The sequence below is a fragment of the Rattus norvegicus genome, chromosome 13 (genome assembly GCF_021556685.1).
Source record: "Rattus norvegicus strain SHRSP/BbbUtx chromosome 13, alternate assembly SHRSP_T2T, whole genome shotgun sequence".
Classification (NCBI taxonomy): Eukaryota; Metazoa; Chordata; class Mammalia; order Rodentia; family Muridae; genus Rattus; species Rattus norvegicus.
The window spans coordinates 97512272-97533489 of record NC_141546.1 but is presented as its reverse complement, the minus strand read 5'-3'; the positions used below and the strand labels follow the sequence as shown (position 1 = coordinate 97533489).

General features: G+C 42.9%; 1 protein-coding gene across 2 annotated transcripts; it reads left to right on the top strand.

Annotated features, from left to right (window-relative positions):
• Nucleotides 1-274: 274 nt before the first annotated feature.
• Brox (BRO1 domain and CAAX motif containing) lies at nucleotides 275-20105 on the top strand. Of its 2 annotated transcripts, NM_001025669.1 has the most exons (13): nucleotides 320-382; nucleotides 2182-2298; nucleotides 4132-4238; nucleotides 4715-4811; nucleotides 7938-8033; nucleotides 9633-9705; nucleotides 11038-11143; nucleotides 11946-12035; nucleotides 13836-13921; nucleotides 15303-15384; nucleotides 15664-15814; nucleotides 17005-17164; nucleotides 17993-20105. In NM_001025669.1, the coding sequence occupies exons 2-13, from the start codon at nucleotides 2198-2200 to the stop codon at nucleotides 18077-18079; spliced, it is 1236 nt and encodes a 411-aa protein (NP_001020840.1). In that variant the 5' UTR covers nucleotides 320-382; nucleotides 2182-2197; the 3' UTR covers nucleotides 18080-20105. The 2 variants fall into 2 exon arrangements, with proteins under 2 accessions (XP_087437171.1, NP_001020840.1); XM_087581045.1 differs by lacking the exons at nucleotides 4132-4238; nucleotides 4715-4811 and having other exon boundaries at nucleotides 275-382.
• The last annotated feature ends 1113 nt before the right edge of the window (nucleotides 20106-21218 follow it).

The window sequence follows — 21218 nt, the reverse complement described above, 5'->3', positions numbered from 1 at the left end:
CGCCCCAATCCGCTGGGGCCGCCATCGCTACAGTGGCATCCGGCATTAACTTGGGAATCCCAGGCCACATCCCTCCCTTTCTAGGGCCCAGACAGAAGCTCGAGAAGTAAGGGCAGACGAAGTTTAGAGAGGGTAGGGAGACGGAGAGAACCGACTGGGCCGCGACAGCGCGGCAGAAGCGCCCCTCAGAGACACGCTCCACCGCCTCCGCTGCAGTAGCGGTCTCCAGTCACGTGACGCTCTCCTCCGGCCGCACTTCCGGCCGCTCTAGCCCAGTTATCTCGGTGCTACTGGGCTCCTTCCTTGTCTCGCTGGCGGACTCCGTCCCACCTTCCCTTTCCTTCAGCAGGAAGAGTGGGCCTTACGGACTCTGAGGTCTCCGGTAAGCTTGTCAGAAAGCGTGTGAGTTTGAGATCTCCCTCCCCTCTGGTCCCTGAACTTCAGTGGAAGGTCATCCCCTTCCCTACCATCACCCTTGGATGGTAGTCAGTGGAAGAATCGATGGTGTTAGCGTCTAGATCGGCCGACTCTCCTAGCCCGGCGTCGGCTTTGGTTGCTGCTAGAGGGCTTATTACATGCGGAACAGTGGCAGTCATCTGTTTGTCCTTCCGAGGTTGACAGGGTCGGAGTGCCACCCTAAGACCTGATCGCGATCCTGGAGGCCGGTCGTGGGGTCGCGGCCGGCTGACTTAGTAGGAGGACACAGGGAGGAAGAGGCCTGACCGTAAACAGGAAGTGGGCACGGGCAATATCTAGATGACAGGTAGGCTCTGGGGGCATTGGGGAGCTCCCGAGGGTGGAGGAGCTGTCAGCCGGGCCGATAGTGTTGTGGAGATCTGGCAGGTGACATTCTGGATTCCGGGTTGTACTTGGGGCTCTGCAGGCTCCTGAGGATGGGTGTGTCTGTCGTCCTTCAATCCCCACCCTTAGCTTTCTTGAAACCCAAGGAGTGCCGGGTCATCTGAGCGTTTGAGGGATGGAGCAGTGTACTGTCATTAAAAGAAACAGTCGCGGAAATTTTATTTTCACAAATTTCCCTAGAGTAGGGTAGGCTCACCCAGTGCCGCATTTGTGTAAATTTTGAAGGTGGTTTGTATAGATGCAGTTTTGGTGATATGAAATGGTTTGAGTCCTAAGTGAATCTATCCAGGCTTTCACTGAGTATACAATACATTCTCTGTTCATTAAATACCTAGTGCTTCCCCAAACCAATTTTGCCATGAGTAAGCCTAACACATAATGTAGATATTTGGGAACACTGCACCCATCCATCCCCACACTTCCCCAGTAATAAACGCTGATTGGAAAGCTGTGCAATGCCTTTAAATAACATGTGCCTTATTAGAATTGCTTTGGCATTTCTTCTGGAATCTAATGAGACGTGTGAGGCTTTGGTTTGGAGCCTTCCTGTGTCTACTTACCCAGGAACTTTCAGGGAAATACACACACACACACACACACACACACACACACACACACACACACACATCACTGTTTTTTCCTTTGTGCTACAGTTTTTTAAGTTGGCATTTCATTGCATTCACAATGGAAACTACTGATCAATTTACATTTTATTATAAAAAAATAAAAAAATACCCTTGGCAATTTTATACCCAACCCATTTATTAGAGAACAGAAGTTTTCCACCAAGGTCCTTTGGTACCAGCAATATGTGGAAAATAAAATGAATATAAAAACCTATTTACTTTCAAGTAGACAGTGGTAATGAAGGGATCCATTGGACTTTGTTAAGGAAACAGGAAACAGAAGGCCCTGTACCTTCCTGCTTGCAGCCATCTAACCAAAGTCTCTGCTTCCCAGAGGTGTAGTCAGGAGCCCGAAGGGTCAGCATCGAAGGCTCTCCCCAAGACCAGTGAACACATACCAGACTCACACCTGCAGATGGCTTTTGCTTAATGAGGATTAACGTTTAAATACCATTGCCCTTCCGTATCTTATCACTGAAGTTATTATAAACAAAATTTTTAGTTTTCTTATACAGGCATATTCTAAGTGTAGACTGCAAGACAAAATTTATTTGTCATGTATTATATTTATAGACATGTTTTATGTATAATGGCTTATGCATAAAATGTATGTATTTGTAAAATAGCCAGTCGTTACTATGTTCTTTTCTATTTAATGTTTCTTCGTCGACTTCTATGTCTTTTGTGGTTGTAGAGCACATCGCGTGAAGATGACCCACTGGTTTCATAGGAACCCATTAAAAGCTACAGCTCCTGTGTCCTTCAACTACTATGGCATGATCACTGGGCCTCCTGCTTCAAAGATTTGCAAGTAAGTGTCAGTGCAACCTAGGAAGCGTTGGTCGAGTGATGAATCAAGGTCCTTTTTAAAGTTCCATGGTCGGTAGAGAAATGTGTACTGTACATTCCTAACGGTAGCTTAAAGTCATTTTGTATTTTATCATTGACAAACGAAGATCAAATCATGGGGTATTTAAGTTTTGCCTAATTTAGGCCACATGCTTAATTTTAGATCAGTAAGTGAACTCCAGAAGGGCTAAAGCAGTAATAATCAAAGTCAAACTCAATATTTCAACAGATCCATAAGATAGGATATGAGTCTCGGTAATGGGCCAGACAGTAAATGATTTGTGTTCCTAGCAGGGAAGGAGTCCCATGATTTGGAATAGGCTTCAAAGTGTTAGTAGAGGAGAAAGGACTTGAGCTGAGGTTCAGATAATTGTTCAACTTAGATTGGAAGTGTGTGTGTGTGTGTGTGTGTGTGTGTGTGTGTGTGTGTGTGTGTGTGTTCCATCACCCACAGCTCAACATGCAGGAAGTTAAATTCATTTTAAAATGGTTCAGGTTGATGGAAGCACGCCTTTAAAATATATGATTTAGGCATAGGCATGAGACCTGAGTTTGGATCCCTAACATTCACATAAAAAAACTGGATGATGCACAACTCTGAACCAAGGCACTGGGGGATGAGGGGATTGTGGAGACAGGCAGAGCCAAGAGCTCCCTGGCCAGCAAGTTTAGCCAAAACAGCAAGTTCTAGGTTCAGCGGGAGACCCAGACAGCCAGCCCCTGGCTTTCACACTGCCCATGCATTATTCACACATGTGCATTTGTGCACGAACACTGCCTTGTGTTTAGGATGAGCACATGTGCAAATGGCTTTGAAAATACTCAGTATAAAATGCTAAACATTCTGTGTGTTTACAATTTAAGTTAGTCTTCAGCAGCTCACACCTGTTCTAAATGTCTTACCTCAGTGCTGTCTAATGGGCTTTCTGGAGCTCACTGTGTCCTGGGTTATATGTGGATGTACATTAGAGATGGTGTACATTGATCTAGGAGAGGAAGTCATTGAACATGTGAGAATAGAGATCTCAACAGTGAAAATCAGAAGGCCAAAGACCGGCAATTTGTAGGTGAGAGAAAGCTGGAGACATAGAGAAGAAATGTTAACCGGGAGGAGCATCTTGAAACTAGAGCACTCACCGTGACCAGGGTAAAGGGATTGCAAGAAGGAAAGGTGGATATGCCACACCCTTTGTAACAGTGAAGAATAGTGTGTAGAGGGCAACTTAGGTATTTTAAACTAATGGGCATAAGGTTTTGCCTCTTCTGGGTATATTTATTCTTACGGTATTGCCAAATTTAGAAATTAAAAATACTTATTAAATTAATAATTAATTAATTTTAATTAAAGGTGCATTAAATTTCTGTTTTCCCCAAACTGTTGGCTAAACAACGAAGAAGGAATATTAAGTGCACCCAGTTGTTTGTGTTGATAGATTCAGGTCTCCAGTAGACTGCGTGACTGAAACCTGCCTGGCTCTGCAGCCAAGGCTCCGTCTTGCACCTTTGAAGCACTGGGATTCCAGGTGGTGTTGGCATGCCTAGTCAGTTTTCAAACTTGCTGTATATTTCTATTGCACAATTTAGTTCTATTGCACAATTAGCATTGTACCTTTAATTAGACTGAGTTTGTTTTTTAATAACCTCTGAATCAGTTGTTACTAGAAACTCCATTTATCTTTAACAAGTTAGCAATGGATCTGTGGGTATTGTTCTAATGCTCTTACGTTGTAGCCTCTGGGCTGTTTTTATGTAGTCTTGGAAACATGACTTACTTACTTTACTTTGTTGATGTAAGTGATTTGAGATCCGCCAGGACTCGGCTCCTCGAATTGTTCACTGATTTGAGCTGTAATCCAGAAACGATGAAGAATGCCGCAGACCTGTATTTCTCTCTTTTACAAGGTTGGTCACCAATATAAACTTGAACGTTTTAAAAACCAACCGTGAGGAATAGACGCTTAACTTTTCAGATTCGGACAGATTAATCTCCCAGGATATTTTGGAATGCATGGGTCTCAGAATTGTGGTGGTGGTACATGGTCTTTCTAATATTCTGAAAACTGGATATGTACACATTTTATATTCTATTACCAGGAGAATGTATAAAATGTAAAAGGGAAAATGGTACCAGAAGTGTCATTTCGACACCTGTAAAAGTAATTGCATGAATATGTTTTGAGGGTGGAGGGGGAATGATTCAAGACAGGAGTTCTCTGTGTAGCCTTGGCTGTTCAGGAGTTTGCTTTCTGTCCTGGCTGGCCTTGAACTCACAGAGATCCCTGTCTCTGCCTCCCAAGTCCACATGCTAGGAGTGACAATGTTTTAACCAGAACACATAATATTTGTTCCACCCTAAAATATACTGCATCTTTTTATAGGTTTCATAAATTCAGTGGGTGACTCCACCCAGGAAAGCAAATTACGATACATTCAGAATTTCAAATGGACTGATACATTACAAGGACATGTTCCGAGGTGAGCAGGACTGCTGATGCACTAAATCCAAGGCTGATTTTATCTATTTAGCTAGTGTATTTGAAGGGGAAAAATAGAAGACTAACAGATATTTTCACTTGCTGGGACACTAATTAAAACATTGATTTAAACTAAAATATGTACTATTAAATTTAAAAGTCTTTCTACTAAACAAACATCTATTTTTGAGATAGCATGAATTTTAACTTTATACTCCTTTAATAGCACCCAGTTTGTAATCCAAAACTGGCTTCATTTTTCTCCCCTTTCAAGCTGTATCTTTACTCTTAAAACTTCTCTTCACAGCTTTTCCACTACTCAACCATTATGAATCCATCATTGTGCTGTTAACCTTTAATTTTAAAAACAGAATGGGATTTTTAATATGTCAGTAGATCTTTGTTTAATTAAATCTGGAAAGGGAGCCGCCAAGATGGCTCAGTATTTAAAGGTGCTGGCTGCCAAACCTGACAAACTGAGTTCAGTTCCCAGAACGTCATGAAGGAGGAGAGAACCAGCTCTAATAATTTGCCTTTTAACTTCCACACGTCTTGTGGCTCATGTAAAACACAACTAAGTAAGTACGTAGATAAATAAATGTGAAGGGATAAAGTAAAAACAACAGAAAGGAAGGGATTGGAGAACACAAGTCCCAAGCTCCCACTGTGGAAGGATGAACACTGCGTTCCTACGTGCTAGACGTAATGCAGGTCTGACAGGAATGTTTACGTGACTAGATTCTGATATGAAGAAGAAAGGACACTGAGGAACACAGTGAGGAAACACAGGCTGGATAAGGGATGTAATAGGGTGAAGACCTTGTAAGACATCGGCTGTGCTTACCTTCTTCTGTCCTTGGACATGTTATGTGGATTTTAGCAGTGTTCAGGACCGATGTTCTCCAGGACCTTTTCTGTGTTTCTCTACATAATCAGTCTGCTTTTCATCCAGAGTTAAGGATTCTGAACAGGGAATTTGAACAGGCCATAAAATGGCTTGAAATAAATAAATTTAATGCTTTCCCAACATCATCCCGAATATTGATTCCATGTTACCCTGGTTTGTTTGTTTTTTGGGGTTTTTTTTGTTTTGTTTTGTTTTGTTTTGTTTTTGTTCGGTTGGGTTTTTTTTGTTTTGTTTTGTTTTTTGTATTTTGTTGTGTTTTTGTTTGGTGGTGGCATTTGTTTGGTTTTTTGTTTGTTTCTTGATTTTTTTTTTCAGCATTTCATGAGATAGTGAGGTGATTAAGCTAAGTATGGTGGCACATGCTAGTAAACTGAGCACTGGGGAAGCCTGAGGCAGGAGGATCATGATCTAGAAGCCAACCAACCTGGGCAACATAGCAAGTCATTGTCTTAAAATATATATATATATTTAAAAAGAAATAATGTAACCTTAAGTAGTATCCAATACTCAGTATATATGAACTGTAGACTTGATTACTTCACACGTAGAAATTATTCCAAATGTCTTTGTGCCAAGACAGTCTCACTCTAGTTCAGTGCCCTCAGATTTGTCCTGTAGCTCAGGCTGGCTTGGACTCAGGTCAGTCCTTCTGACTACGTCTCCAGAGTGCTAGGGTGAGCACCACGCCCAGTGGAAAAATAAACTTATAGTACGTGGTATCCTAGGGTTTTAGTGCTGTGAAGTGATACCATGACCATGGCAACTCTTAATTGGGGCTGGCTTACAGTATCAGAGGTTTAGTCTGTCATTCAGGCTGACATGATGCTAGAGAAGGAGCTGGGAGTTCTACATCTTAATCCACAGGTAGCAGAAGGGGCCTGTCAAAGCCTGCCCCACAGTGATGCACTTCCTCCAACCATATCACATATCCTCATAGTGGTACCTCTGTGACCAAGCATTCAAACACAAGAGTCTGGGGGGCCATACCTATTCAATCCACCACAGACAGTCATACTACTATTTAGATGGTTGAGTGTTCTAAAACAAGGTTGTAGCTTAATAGTAGAACACTTATCTAGCATGTAAAGCCCTAGATTTGATCCTCAGAAACACACACACAAGAAAAGATAGTTATTCATAAGTCATCATATAAATTAGCAAAACCGAGACCAGTGAGATGGTACATTGAGGGAGGGTGGTTGACGGCAAGCCTGCTGACGGAGCTTGCTCCCCAAGACCAACATGGTAGAGAGAACCAATTATTGCAAGTTGTCCTCCGACGACCACACATGCTCATGGTGTGGACGGACACACACACGCGCACACACACACACACACACACACACACACACACACACACACACACACGTATGTTTTGGATTCCATCCTAAGCTTTCTGACTTTTGAGGATGAGTCTTAGAATAAATAGTTGTTCATACTTGTGCTGGTTAATCTTTTGTCAGCTTGGTGCAAACTAGGGAACTCAGGTTGGCCTGTGGGGCATTTTCTTGATGAATGATTCGTGTGAAGAGTCTACAGCCCACTCTGGGTGTTACCACCCTAGGCAGGTTATATAAAGAAACCAAGCAAGCCACGGAGAGCAGACTAGTAGGCAGTGTTCCACCATGACCCGTGCTTCAGTTTCTGCCTCCAGCTTTCTGCCCTGAGTTTCTCTTCTGACTTCATGTTATATTACAAGCTATAAGAAGAAATAACCCCTTTTCCCCACGTTGTTTTTGGTTGTTTGTTTGTTTGATTGATTGATTGGTTGTTTGTTTGATTGATTGGTTGGTTGGTTTGTTGGTTGATTGGTTGGTTGGTTAGTTGGTTGGTGTTCATGCATATTTTAGCAAATAGAAAGCAAACGAAGACAATGATGGACAAACAACAAACAAACAAACAAACAAAAATGGGACTGGAATACATGATACAGATAACTGGCCTCAAACTTGTAGTAATTCACCTGCCTCTGCTTCCCACAAGCTTCTGTCTTCATAATTTTTTTAAAATTCCAGCATTTTCATTATTAGGTGTATGTGTGGCCATGTGTACATGTGTATGTGCCTGCATGTCAGAGCATGTGTGAAATGTAAAGAATGACATGTGGGTTCCCAGGCGTCAGACTTGGCAGCAAGGCCTTTATCTACTTACTCTCCCAGGGAGCTGTGTGTAGAGTGTCACAGAATTTACAGAACTTAATGATTCCATTTGTAATTCCAGTGCCCAGCAGGATGCTGTTTTCGAACTGATTTCCATGGGATTTAATGTAGCGCTGTGGTATACAAAATATGCTTCAAGATTGGCTGGAAAAGAAAAGTAAGTTAGAAAGCAAAGGTCACGTGTCTATATTGTTTTTTAAATAATACCAAATTTAAGCCTCAGCATCTATGAGGAGGTCGCATTTGAAGTCAGCAGAAGAATCATTGTTTCATACTTACGTGCTGCAGCCGTGCAGCTCAGTCTTCATTTTGTAGATTTTTATTTTTTTGTTATTGGGGTAGGAGAGGGGCACACATGCCAAGGTGCATGTGGAGGTCAGGGGTGAGCTCTGTGGAGTTTGTTCTCTCCCCTCACCTGTACGTGGGTTCCCCTCACCTGTATGTGGGCTCCATAGATCCACCCCAGGTTGGCAGCTTGTGCAGCAAGCCGTCTCATAACCTCTGTACTCTGTGACAAAACGTTCTTAACCTTGTCACATGGTAGACCTAAGAAGTAATTTTTAAAATGTGAATATTTGACTATATTTAATATCTATAAACAAAGCCAGGCATGTTTCCAGATGCCTTTAATCCCAGCCCCAAGGAGGCAGAGGAAGATGGATCTCTGAGATTGAGGCCAGCCTTGTATACAGGGCTGTATATCAGGGCAGCCAAGGCTACACAGAGAAACCCTGTCTTGAAAAACCAAACGAAAGAAACAAATAAAATATATAACTACTACAAATAATAATCAAAGATTAAAAACAATAACAAATTAGTTAACAACATCACAGTTCATTGTAAGTTGTCCAGTTTCAAATGTGTAATCTCAAATTCCATCAAGTCAGATGAAGTAAAGAACGGGAACAGACAATCCATAAAGCACATGTGGAGGCTCAGAAGGCTGAAGAGCGGGACACTAGAGGCACTGGGGTAGCTTGAGGCAAAGGTCCCTGCCAAGCCCCAGTGTGACTCAGAACCCACGAAGATGCAAGGGGAGAACCGAGCCCACAGACTTGTCCTGGAAGCCCCAGTCGTGCACACAGAGGAAACCACCTTATTTTCTTGAGAGTAGTAAAATTAAGTGAGACAACTGTTGAAGTAACTAACAGGGATACAGAATTAGGAAACTGGCAAATTAGTTGTGATTCATCCATCCATAATAATACTCAGCCATTTAAAAATGAATCACGTTTGCTGATGTAAATGATACAAATGACCAGACTCGTGTCTGTAGCTACATGTGTATTAAGTTCACAATAGTTTGAGTTCGTTTATGACAGAGCAATCTGAAAAGAAAATAAGATCGTTTAGCATTTATTTCTAGGCAAGGTATCTATTCATCTGCAAGGTCTTGGGATGTCTCAAGTGACTTTTATTTTTTTAATGTCAAATTAGTTTTTTTTTTCTTTTTAAGTAAGAAAACTAATAATAAACACAAATACCTAATTTGTTTTTCTGATGCGTTTAAATTTTGTGTTCCTCTATGGGTGTGTGCATGTCCATGTAGAGGCCAGAGGCACTGGGCCACCCTGGAGCTAGAGTTCAAGGAAAGCCGTCTGACATGGATGCTGGGAACTGAACTCCAGTCTCCTGCAAGAGCAGTCCGTGCTGTTAGCCACTGGGCCCTCTCTCCAGCCAGTGTTCTGATAATGTATTGGCTTTTGGTTCCAGAAATAAGATTCATACTCTGACTAACTCAACTACTGTCTTAAAGCATAACAGAAGATGAAGCAAAAGAAGTTCACCGAAGCCTAAAAATTGCAGCTGGGATTTTTAAACATTTAAAGGTAAAGTGGGGGTGGGAGTGCGGCATTGTCTCGAACTGTGTGGAGGGATTAGTAACTCCACTGTGTCGCAAGAGGCAGTGCAGTCCCTCCAGGGACCACGGGGAGTCGGTTCAAGAGCAGACTGCCCCTTTCACATCTCCATAGCAGAGTCTAGACTCACAAATGTCTTTTCTGAAATGGGGGTCTCTGCATGTAAGCCGTGCACATCCTGAACACTGAGTCATTGCTTGTCAGCACGGTGTAGTGCCCGTGAGTACGTGTTCTGCTGTGTTGTCTGAGGAAATGTCTGTGCAGACCCAGCACAGATGCAGTCCTAGGTGGCCATGGGCAGAGTGGAGTGCTCGTGTCTGAGCTAAGTACACATTGTATATTAACTGCCTTATAGGTGAGCTACAGCCAAAGGCTGAGTGTTAGTTAGTAGCTCGCTGCTGACTCATACCAAGACATTTCAAGTTGTAATCATCTGCTTCCTTTTCTGTCTCTTCACCCGGGGTGAAACAAAACAGATAAATTAGTGTCCGTCCTGTTGCACATTGCTCTGTGCAGTTGCCAGGAGCAGTGACAACCCCACAGAACCGACTCTGAGGTTGCACTCCAGCTCTCTCCCTGGCCAGCCAGTCATTGCATGCTGTTTGTGTCAGATGGCTTGAAGATGGCATGGGGCTCCGAGGAAACAATGTGTCTTCTTGTGAGACTGCCCTTCTGATTCCTTCTGATTACAACTGCTGACCACTGAGGGCCCCTGGGAGCCAGCTTTTGGTATCTTTCCACCCTGAATTAGATGTAGAATTTGGAGTATTCTCTTCCCATCATTAGATCTCACTCTGAATGAACAGTTAGTTCACAGTGCAGAAGAGAACTTCAGTTACTATTGCAGCTGAGGGCTTTCTAAGATAAAGGCGCTTTGCATTACACTGCATTGGCAAAGGAATCTACCCATTACCTACAATTTGCTGTTGGCTTTCTTTTTTTTTTTTTTTTTAAAGATTTATTTTATTTATTATATATCTAAGTACACCGTAGCTGTCTTCAGATACACCAGAAGAGAGCATCAGATCTCTTTACAGATGGTTGTGAGCCACCATGTGGTTGCTGGGAATTGAACTCATGACCTCTGGAAGAGCAGTTGGGTGCTCTTAACTGCTGAGCCATCTCTCCAGCCCTGCTGTTGGCTTTCTTATGACGTTCACTTTGAACGCTCAGGACCACACCACGCCTGTGCGCATGGCTGCTGCTCGCTCTGTCTGCTTAGGTTCCCAGTGAGTCTGTGATTTGAATGTTCTCTAAGTTGTATCTTCTCACCTTTGACAACAGTGTTCTTGTTCTCTCTAGGAAAGTCATATTCCCAAACTTCTGACACCAGCAGAAAAGGGGCGGGATTTAGAGGCGCGGCTCATCGATGCGTACATCATCCAGTGCCAGGCCGAGGCTCAGGAAGGTATCCTAAATACTGTAAGGTGGTTTCAGTTTGTTTGTTTGTTTTTAGGAATATTTATGTTGGTTTTTAATCCTCAGATTAAGTTTCAGGTTTTAGAAATTGGTTGTGAGGGTTCTTATCTTTAACATTCCCTTTGCCGTCAGCAGGAGAGTTCCTTCTAGCCAATGCTCCTTAAAGGCTTTTGATCTTATACCTTTTTTGACAGCACTAATGGTAATCTCTGGATTTTCATTCTTTAAGATTTATTTTAGGCATGTGCATGTGTGTGCACTCATGTGTAGGGTTCTATTATGTATGCAGGGCCTTTGGGGGTCAGAAGAGCACACCAGATTCCCTGAAGCTTTCCACAGTGCACGTTGGGAACTGAACTTGGTTCTTTTGAAAGAGCACAATGTGTTCCTGTTGCTCTGGCCCAGACACCGATGCTTTAATTCATCTTTCCTCCTGCTTTGTGCTTACTGTCTTTCTTCTTCCACTTTGACCTTTCATTGAAGTCGTCATCGTTCAGTTGCAGAAAACAGGAAAGTAACTTCCCAAGATTTTTATCTCTGTTTCAAAATGGACTGCCTTGAAAGTATCCTTCTTTCTGTTGTGCTATTTTATAGTACTGTGGCTAATAATTGGCTAGTTATTTAGAGGCACTCAAAATCAGTGTCTTCATTTTGTGCTTTTCACACTAAAACTTATTCTTAGAAAACCTATGAAAATTTGGAAAAAGGCCCTCAGGCTGTCTGTGCTGTTAGGACTGAACTCCCCTAGGCAGATGTGGCCTCAGAGAGTGATGACTATGTGTTGGTTACAGTGACCATCGCCCGAGCAATCGAGCTGAAGCACGCTCCGGGGCTGATCGCGGCACTCGCGTACGAAACAGCCAGCTTCTATCAGAAAGCAGGTGAGCTCGCCGCGTTGTCGCTCTCTTAGATTTTCACACTCGTTTGATTTTTGCTCAAAAGGAAGGAAAAGATTCTCATATTTTCCATTACAATACTAGAATAAAGTCTTTGGGCTTTTTTAAAATAAGAGGCCAGGCCTGGTGGCCCAGCTACTCATGCAGGAGGATTGTACCAAGGCCTGTCTGGGCTATAGAGTAAGATCAAGGATGACCTTGACAATTTGTCTCAAGAAAGGGGAGCCAGCTCTGTGGAAAGTGCTTGCCATACAGGCACTGGGGCCTAAGTCCAGTCACTGGGACATAGACAAGCCAAGTGCAGGGGCAGGTGCTCGTGGTCTCAGCACTGAGGAGAGGGGCCACACGGCATCTCTGTGGCTTGCTAACCAGCCAGCCTCACTTGATCTGTAAGTTCCAGCTAGAAGTGAAGAGAGCTCGTCTCAACACAAGACGAATAGCCTCCAAATTAGGCACACGCACGGGCATGCGCCTCTCAGACCAGATGTGTACTTGTACCTGTGAATTAATCGATATAAGTTAAATATGAAGAGCTCGAAATACAGGTAGGAGTAGAGCGCTGTGTCAGTCCCCAGAGCTTCATAGCTCACGTGTTAGATGACTCCTAATGGACTTTTCCACCAGTTATGTCCAGTCATAGGTAGCCTTTGGTTTTTACAGTCTTTATAACTGTCTTAATGTATGTATATATGTATGTATGTATTTAGTTAGTTACTTAGTTTGTTAGTTTTTAAGACTGGGTCTTCCTGTGTGGTCCTGGCTGCCCTAGAACTTACCAAGTAGACCAAACTGGCCACAAACTCCAAAATTCCACATGCCTCTGCCTTCCAAGTACTGAGACTAGAGGCCTGTGGCACTCACCCAGATCTTTATAACTGTGTCATAATGCGTAATGTTACTTAGATTAAATGGTGACAGTGAAGTGATATGTCACCACCTGTAAGCTGACTATGGCATGTGGAAGGTGGGAACCATCTTGGCTCCTGTGAGGAGGAAACACACTTGGGTCTGTTTGGAGGCTGGCTGCTGGTTCAGTTGCTGAGCAGACTAGAATAGATTCACAGTCTGAGAGAGGAGTCAGGTCACGATGTAGGACACGCCATCAGTCATGTAAAGAACGGAACAGTGTGAGCGTGTTAGTGAAGGGTTGCAAGAGGAAGGTAGCTTTTTAGTCTCATTTCAAAACAAACTGAGTGTGATTTGATTGGATCCTAATTCTGAAAGAAAATTCCCAAGCTCACACATGGGCTCGCTATGTGATGGCTAGGCTGACTCAGTGTTTACTGGCTTTGGAGGATATGAAGAAAGGTTTGGCCGGTATAATGAAGTTGAATCTAAGGAAGACAGAAAGTGTTTGGATTACGTGAGCATGTGTGGACATGGGAGTGAGTGAGTGTGTATTTTTCATGCAAGGTTCAGTAGTGGTTGAATGAATATGAGTTGTTTCTGGCAGGCAAATAAATAGACTGCTATGTGCCTGCCTATATTGTATACAATCTTAAAGTTATAATATAAATATTTGCGTTGAAATTCTTAGTTCTGTCACATTTTATCATTAACTTAAAGCTATATTAGCCGTCAAGTTAAAGAGGTATTTAAATTGTTCAAATATGCAATTATGGGGAAATAAGTCATGTTAAGTATTTAGTATTTTGTTTTGTTTTTTAATGTATGAAAGCTTGAGTTTAGACAGCATTCTGCTTTTAGCACCAGAACACAGGAGCTAAGCAGTGCTCCAGTGAAACAGGGTGAAATGATACTTTGCTTTTTAAAATGTAACTTTAGATCATACTTTGTCCAGTTTGGAGCCTGCACACTCTGCTAAGTGGAGAAAATACCTTCACCTGAAGATGTGCTTCTACACGGCTTATGTAAGTGCCAGTGACAAACCCGGCACACAGGGAGCCCTGCACACAGGGAGCTCACTCTCCACAGTAGCCCTACAGACAGGGAGCCTTGCACACAGGGAGCTCACTCTCCACAGTAGCCCTACAGACAGGGAGCCCTGCACACAGGGAGCCCTGCACACAGGGAGCCCTGCACACAGGGAGCCCTGCAGACAGAGAGCACAATCTCTCCAGCCCCTTCTCACCTCACCACTAATCCTTAGCAACCCACCAGTGACGGGCAGCTCTCAGTGAATGTTCAGTGGCAGTAGTGGGTGGAAGGAAGGAAATGGTAGGGTTAGTTGTAGAGCTGGAATTGCTATATCTAAAACAAAGGCTAGAGACTGGAGAATTCTCTCAGCTGCTTTACCCTGTCTATTTGGAAGGACAGCCACAAACTCTCCTCTTAATGGCCGGAAGATAGCTCATTAGGTGAAGTACTTACAAAGCAAATGTGAAGACCCGAGTTCAGATCCCCTGAAGCCATGTTAAGCTGGTGACATCTATATTCCCAGCAGCCTACTAGGCACAGAAACCAGCAGCTAGCCTTGCATACCTCACAGCAAGCAACAGGACACCCTGCCTCAGACAGGGGAAGGTGAGGCAGGGACTGACCTCCAATGCCCTGCCTCACTCAGATCCCCTCTATCCTCACACTGATTCTGTCGTTGGTTTTTTATCTTAATCTTTGGGTAAATACCATGCAGTGTATATCACCTCGGTGAAAACCACCAGTATGTGCCTTTTAGAAGTTCCTCACCAGTTAATTAAACCACAAACGTGTTCCAAGATTGTTAACATGAGAGAGGCAGTTAAAACCTTTTTCAGAGTTAAGTATTTTTAATCCCTTACACGTCATAATGTTTTCCAACTTAGTGCTGCCCAACACCATGTGTCTGCACCAACAGATTGTAAACACTAGACTTTCAGGGTGTGCATTTTCTTAAAACCTGTGCCCTAGTGTTTGAAGGTGAGGCTGAAGGGTTCTGAACACAGTCTGAATTCCAGCAGACTATGCTGTAGGACATACACACACACACACACACACACACACACACACACACACACACACTCACTACCTTCTCTCTTTACATATGCATAACCAATAATTTACTCTTTTATTTACCTCTGCCTAATTTTTAGAAGAAGCTTCAGCTAGCTGGTTTTACTCTTGGAACATGATTAGAAATCCACTTTGCCTCAGGGCTGGACCTAGTTCTACCTTTTGTTGGGACAGAGGTGTGGGGTGGAGCTTACCTCAAGTAAATGATACAAAGAATTACATCAATAACCAAGCGCTGACTGACAATGCCTACCTGACATGTAAGTGTGAAGACAACATATGAAAACATGTTTCTTTTACCAGGCGTACTGCTACCATGGCCAGACTCTGTTGGCGAGCGATAAATGTGGAGAAGCAATCAGATCTCTCCAAGAAGCAGAAAAATGTAAGTTTGGCTTTTAGAATTAGAATTTTAACTCCCTTTTAAGAAAAGAAAATCTTTCATTCTAAAGGGAATGAGTAGATTCTGGCTGAGTTCTTGAAAGGAAATGGGCAAGATGGAGGAGAACAAATCTTACCCTGGAGAAAATGCCGCCTTCCGATGGTGTTGGCATTCGTCGCTTTCATAGTGTGTGAGAACAGCTGGAGTTAACGTTGCTGACTTAAAGCCCTTTAGTAGTCAGAAGCAGGACATACTATTCTGAGACTGTTGTCCTCTCTGCAGTGTACGCAGAGGCAGAAGCCCTGTGCAAAGAGTACGGGGAGACCAAAGGGCCAGGGCCAACGGCCAAGCCATCAGGACACTTGTTCTTTCGGAAGCTCGGAAGCCTTGTGAAGAACACCCTGGACAAGTGTCAGAGGGAAAATGGCTTCATGTGAGTATTGCTCATGGCTCAACTCCAGTACCACACGGCCACAATTGTTAAAGTAGTAACAGCCTAATGTAGTTCTTTAGTCCCAAAAGATGTGTCTTAAGTTTTGTTTAAATTTAGTATTAATTTCCTTTTTAAATTGGTAATAAAATTGTTTGTGAGGTCTTTATTCTGCATATGATGATGTCATAAAAATAGGTTTTAAATTTAAATGTGAATTGTTAACATAAAATGTATTTGATCAGGACACTCCCATAAAGGCTTCACTTTCTTTTAACTTTGTTTCCATGTTACTTATGTGTGCAGGGTGTGTGTGCAATGTAAGTATAGTATGTGTTTGTTGGGGGTGTCATGCTTTGAATATGATTGGCCCAGGGAGTGGCACTGTTTGGAGGTATGGCCTTGTTGGAGTGGGTGTGTCACTGTGGGTGTGAGCTTTAAGACCCTAATCCTAGCTGCCTGGAAGCCAGTCTTCCACTAGCAGCCTTCAGATGAAGATGTAGAACTCTCAGCTCCTCCTGCACCATGCTTGCCTGGATGTTGCCATGCTCCTGCTTGATGATAATGGACTGAATATCTGAACCTGTAAGCCAGCCCCAGTTAAATATTGTTGTATAAGAGTTGTCTTGTTCATGGTATCTGTTCAGCAATAAAACCCTAACTAAGACAGGGTGTGTGTGAGTGTGTGTGTGTGTGTGTGTGTGTGTGTGTGTGTGTGTGTGTGTGTGTGTGTTTTCAACTTCTTTTGCATATTTCTCTCACTTTGGCTTGAGTTAACTATAAAGCAAGAAATTTTAATTTTCTCTTAATTCTTCCTGGTCTTTTCAGAGACGAGGACTATGACTGTTAGTAAATCAGTGTGCAAACTGTATTTCAGTGCCTTTCCTGCCTGTCTCTTTTTATTCTTCCTGCATTAGGTCACACTGAACTTTTCACTTGTCTGGTTCAGTGTTTAATCACTTCCCTTGGAAATACATGGAGCCGCTAAGTCCAGGCACATGGCCCTTCTTTCTATCCTTGGAAGCTCTGTTGCACTGGGCTGTCTGTGACAGGGCTTCCCTACTTTATCAGCTGCCCACGTGACTGTGCCTCAGGGCAGAGAATTGTCAAACTCACTGTAGGCCTTGAACATATTAGGTTCTCAAGTATTTGCTGAATAACGAATAAACCACTATTTAAATTGTTTTTTGCAGTTACTTTCAAAAAATTCCAACAGAAGCCCCACAACTGGAACTGAAAGCGAACTATGGCCTGGTAGAGCCTGTGCCTTTTGAATTTCCTCCTATGAGTGCTCTCTGGACACCAGAAGCCTTGGCTGCATTTGATCTCACCAAGAGACCCAAGGATGACAGTGTATGAGAACAGGTTTTTCCTTACAGTCATAGAATGTAGAGAAGAAGACTGTAGAGCCGGCATTGTGGTCTTTGTCTACTTGAGCAGGTCTATGCGTTTGTCTAATCCTCAGTGAGCTTACGATGGTGTACATTGCTCTCAGGTAACCCTGTGCCGTCGGCATCCTCTGGTTTCTGGTGTAATTACTCACTTTGTTTTCAACAGTGTTTTGTTGTCATGACTGTCAGTGCTCTCCCTAAGAAGAGCGTGGGGAAAAGGCGCCGTGTTGATGTTGCTATAGCAATGCTCCTTTGACCCTGGGCATTTGAAGATTGGATTTAACTCCAGCTCTCCGTTAGTCCTCCAGGAGTAAAGCAGACGCTTTTGCGCTCACTTAGACCTAAGCACCAGTGGTGCGCTCATTGATGGTGGCTCCCATGGGAAGGGTTATGTTTAGTTACCAAAGGACTAGGTATCTGTGACAGAAAGAGTAGGAATTGGTTTACAGCCCCAGTAGTCCCTTGAAATTGCATATGTCATGCAGTTACCTCCCCATTAACTGCTCCTTAAAATAGCCATCTTTGCTCCCCCGCCCCGAAGCCTCTAAAATAGAACCTGTAAAGACAGCTTATGCTGTCATAAATTACCTCTACGTGCTAGGGTCCCGTCACCGAGCCGTTCCTTCTAGAACAGTTGTAGAGGACCTGCTGGACGTGGAGCATCTGAAATGGGTGCAGCCTCAGCCGCATCCTTGGATAGAGTGAGCGCCCTTGGAGGTCTGAGGTAGAGCAGATCTTTGTGGGTTTCTCTACTTCATTTGCATATTTACCTTGTTTTCTTTCTCCTTAGATCAAACCCAAACCGGAAGAGGAAGTGAAACCTGTAAAAGAACCAGATATCAAACCTCAGAAAGACACTGGGTGCTCCGTCTCATAAGAATGCCACTCACTTAGAAATCTCTGCTGGTCCATAAGAGAAACCTCGGGACTTCAGTTCACCTTTTTGATTCCTCTGAAGCCCATTGGATGATTGTCAGCTTTAGAGGGACTTGGCCTTTAGTTTATTTATTCTTGGTTTTTAACATAGAGGCATTTCATGCTTTTGTTTCGGGCTCTGCTTTACAATGAGGACATTTGGATGGGTTGGTTTTTATGCCTCTAACGAGCGTCTATGGGGTGGGGGGTGGAACTTTTTTGAACTCTAGATAGTAAGTTTCATGTTAATGTTTTTCTACTTTCACAAAAACGTTTATTCTTCTTGCTTGATACCAGAAGAATGCTTTGAAAAGAGATGAGTTCGCCTCTCCTCACCAACTTGTCAGATCTGACTCTAGCTCAGTCTTCTGGTAGGGAAACTGAATTGCAGTTAAATCAGAAAACCTCAGACCAAATTCTTTCCTTATACTTAACCAGAGTCTATAATTACTAGAAATCAGTGTCTTCAAGAACGTGTAAGGTTCTTGGAAATCGGCAGTATGGGCCTGTGCCCCTCAGCCTGCTTCCCAGCTTAGTCCGTGCTGTTCCTGCCACCCTCAGTACTGAGACAGTGGTTTGTTTTGGTTTTTATTAGTACCTTTTCTAATGGATTTTTTACTTAAGGGGTAAAGCTTTGTACTAGCATTTAGAGTGCTTCTGTGTAGAGAGAGAAAAAGAATGGACGTGTGTTTTAAAGAAGTAAAATGTTGCATGTTGTAAAGAAAGTCTTTGCAAACTCAACCAAGACAGGTTGTCCTGGATCGCACTGGTAATTTCTTTGTTAGAAGTGTTTAAGAAAATGCCTTTGTTACCTGATTTGGGTGTACATTGTGTTTTTAACATGGTTTTCTTCCATATGTATCCTATCAGAATTGTTTGGCATTAGGCCAAAGGCCATAGCAACAGAAGGTTAGGATATAGACACTCAAACTATGATCTTTAAAGTGGGTTGTATCACTTAAAGGACTTGGTTATATCCATAAACTGGGAATGGTGGCTGTGTGATACTTCATCAAGTAACAGATGTGGGTGTATCCTACTTGGTTACTCTCCTGGGATGTTAACTTCCTTTTCTAGGTGACAGATTTCTTCACATAATAGGAATAATAATGTATGTGAGAACTTACTCTGTGCCAGGCAGTGTGTAGGCACATACACAGACCACTGCATCCCCTTAGCAGCCCTGTGAGAACACATCGGTCTGCATAAAGCATTGAAACAGGAATATGCATCTCGTGATGAGGAATGATCGATTATACCTATCAATTAAGATAAATCAATAAATCATATACCATAGTTTATATGCCTTTGAAAAGCTACATATAATCACTAAGGGTTTTTTCTTAATAAGTTAAAATGTTAGTTACAGCCTGCAGTGTCTAACATTTGAGGCTGCAGCTTTCAGAACACTTGGAGTAACTACTGAATGGGCATTGAGCTTTCTTTTGCTGCCTATAGGAAAACAGTACCTTATTAAGTTTTACCCTTCCTACAGTCACTTGTTAAATGGCAGTTACTGACAAAACTTTAACAAGTACTTGCTGCTGCCTGTCTACGCTCTCCCTGCCTAAAGGACCTGTTCCATGCACTAATCCTCATTAACCTAGGTAGTCTCAGTGTGGTTTCTGTGGACTAAACTGCCATTCATGAAATGGGAACACATACTGTGTCCGGCGCTTCTGTAAGGGGCAGTAAATGCTGGTGTTAAAACCCATACTTGGCAGTGTTCACATGATCGCATGAGCAGTCACAGTTGACTGCAGAAGTAACACCAGAAGCCTATCCCGTAACGTGAGGTTTGGAAGAGGTACCGGGAGTCTGGGGAGACACCAAAAAGGAGCACTGCACGAAGGCTGTGGAGAGATGAAACCGGACATTGATGATGCATGTATTTCAGACCAGGCAAGGACAGCTCACATGCTACTTCTGTACAGTGTTTATATGATTTATCTTTTTATTTATGATAATAAATTTTACTTACATATTCACTGGATTTGTGTGGCGATATCTGTTAGTAGCAGATTTGGTAGAGTAAACATTCTCTCCTGTAGTTACACTTTAAATGACATTGGCGTCAGCTCTTTGCTTCCTGAGTTAATCTCCTTGACATATTAGTTTGTGCTTGTGTTTATATTGGTACTTAACCACCTCTCAGTGTGAAAAGCAGTTTTAATTAGCTCACGGAGCCCGTCTTACCAATTCAGTGCAGTATTGTGTGAGTTGGGGCTAAGTGGGCAACACGTAAGGAGCTTCCAGGCTCATTACCTCTGGGATTTCAGACCAGGTAATGTGTTGTCTACCATGATGTGAACTGGGAAATGCCCAGAAGCGGGCACACAGCTGCACATAAGCACATAGTTAATGCTGGAGATGAAGGTGTGAGATCATCCCAGGAGACCCGTGGTCCTGAGGAGCAGCAATAGCGGCTTACACTGGACTTGTCCCTGTTGTTCTTTCTCACTGACTCTGCTGCTGTGCGCACACAACTCCAGTTCCTTCTGTGAGGTTGTGCTCAGCACAGGTTAGACCTCCACACAACATCTTGAATTGGGAACCGTGGAGGCTAGAAGAGGGTGGCTTAGTTCCTGTGTAAATTACCCAATGCTGGCTCTTTGCCGTTGTAACCCAATCCATTTGCAAACATGATGATAAGTGAAAACAAAGTAGTAACAGACTGTAGGTCAGATGCCTTCCTCCTTCAAGTTAGGAACCAGCATGTGCTTTCTTAGTACATAAATCAATTGAAATGAGTATAGATGATAACAAGAAAAATACTAAAATTGTTTAAAAACAGAAAATATTGTGTTTGTGTTTTGTAATCCGTTACATAGTTCCTTCCCATACTCATTAAATTTAACCAATTGCATGATTCATTAAGTGAATCCTGAATTCCAGCCATACATCAGGAGAAGGACATCACTGGACAGAAGATGACAGCAGCAAACTAGGAAAAAAATCACTTGCTGTGGTTCGAATGAGAATGGCCCCCATAGGTTCATGTATATGACATTTGGTCCCCCTTTGGTGAAACTTAGGGATTAAATGGTATGGCCTTGTTGGAGGTGGTGATTCATTTGATATAGGCTTGAAGTTTCAAACTG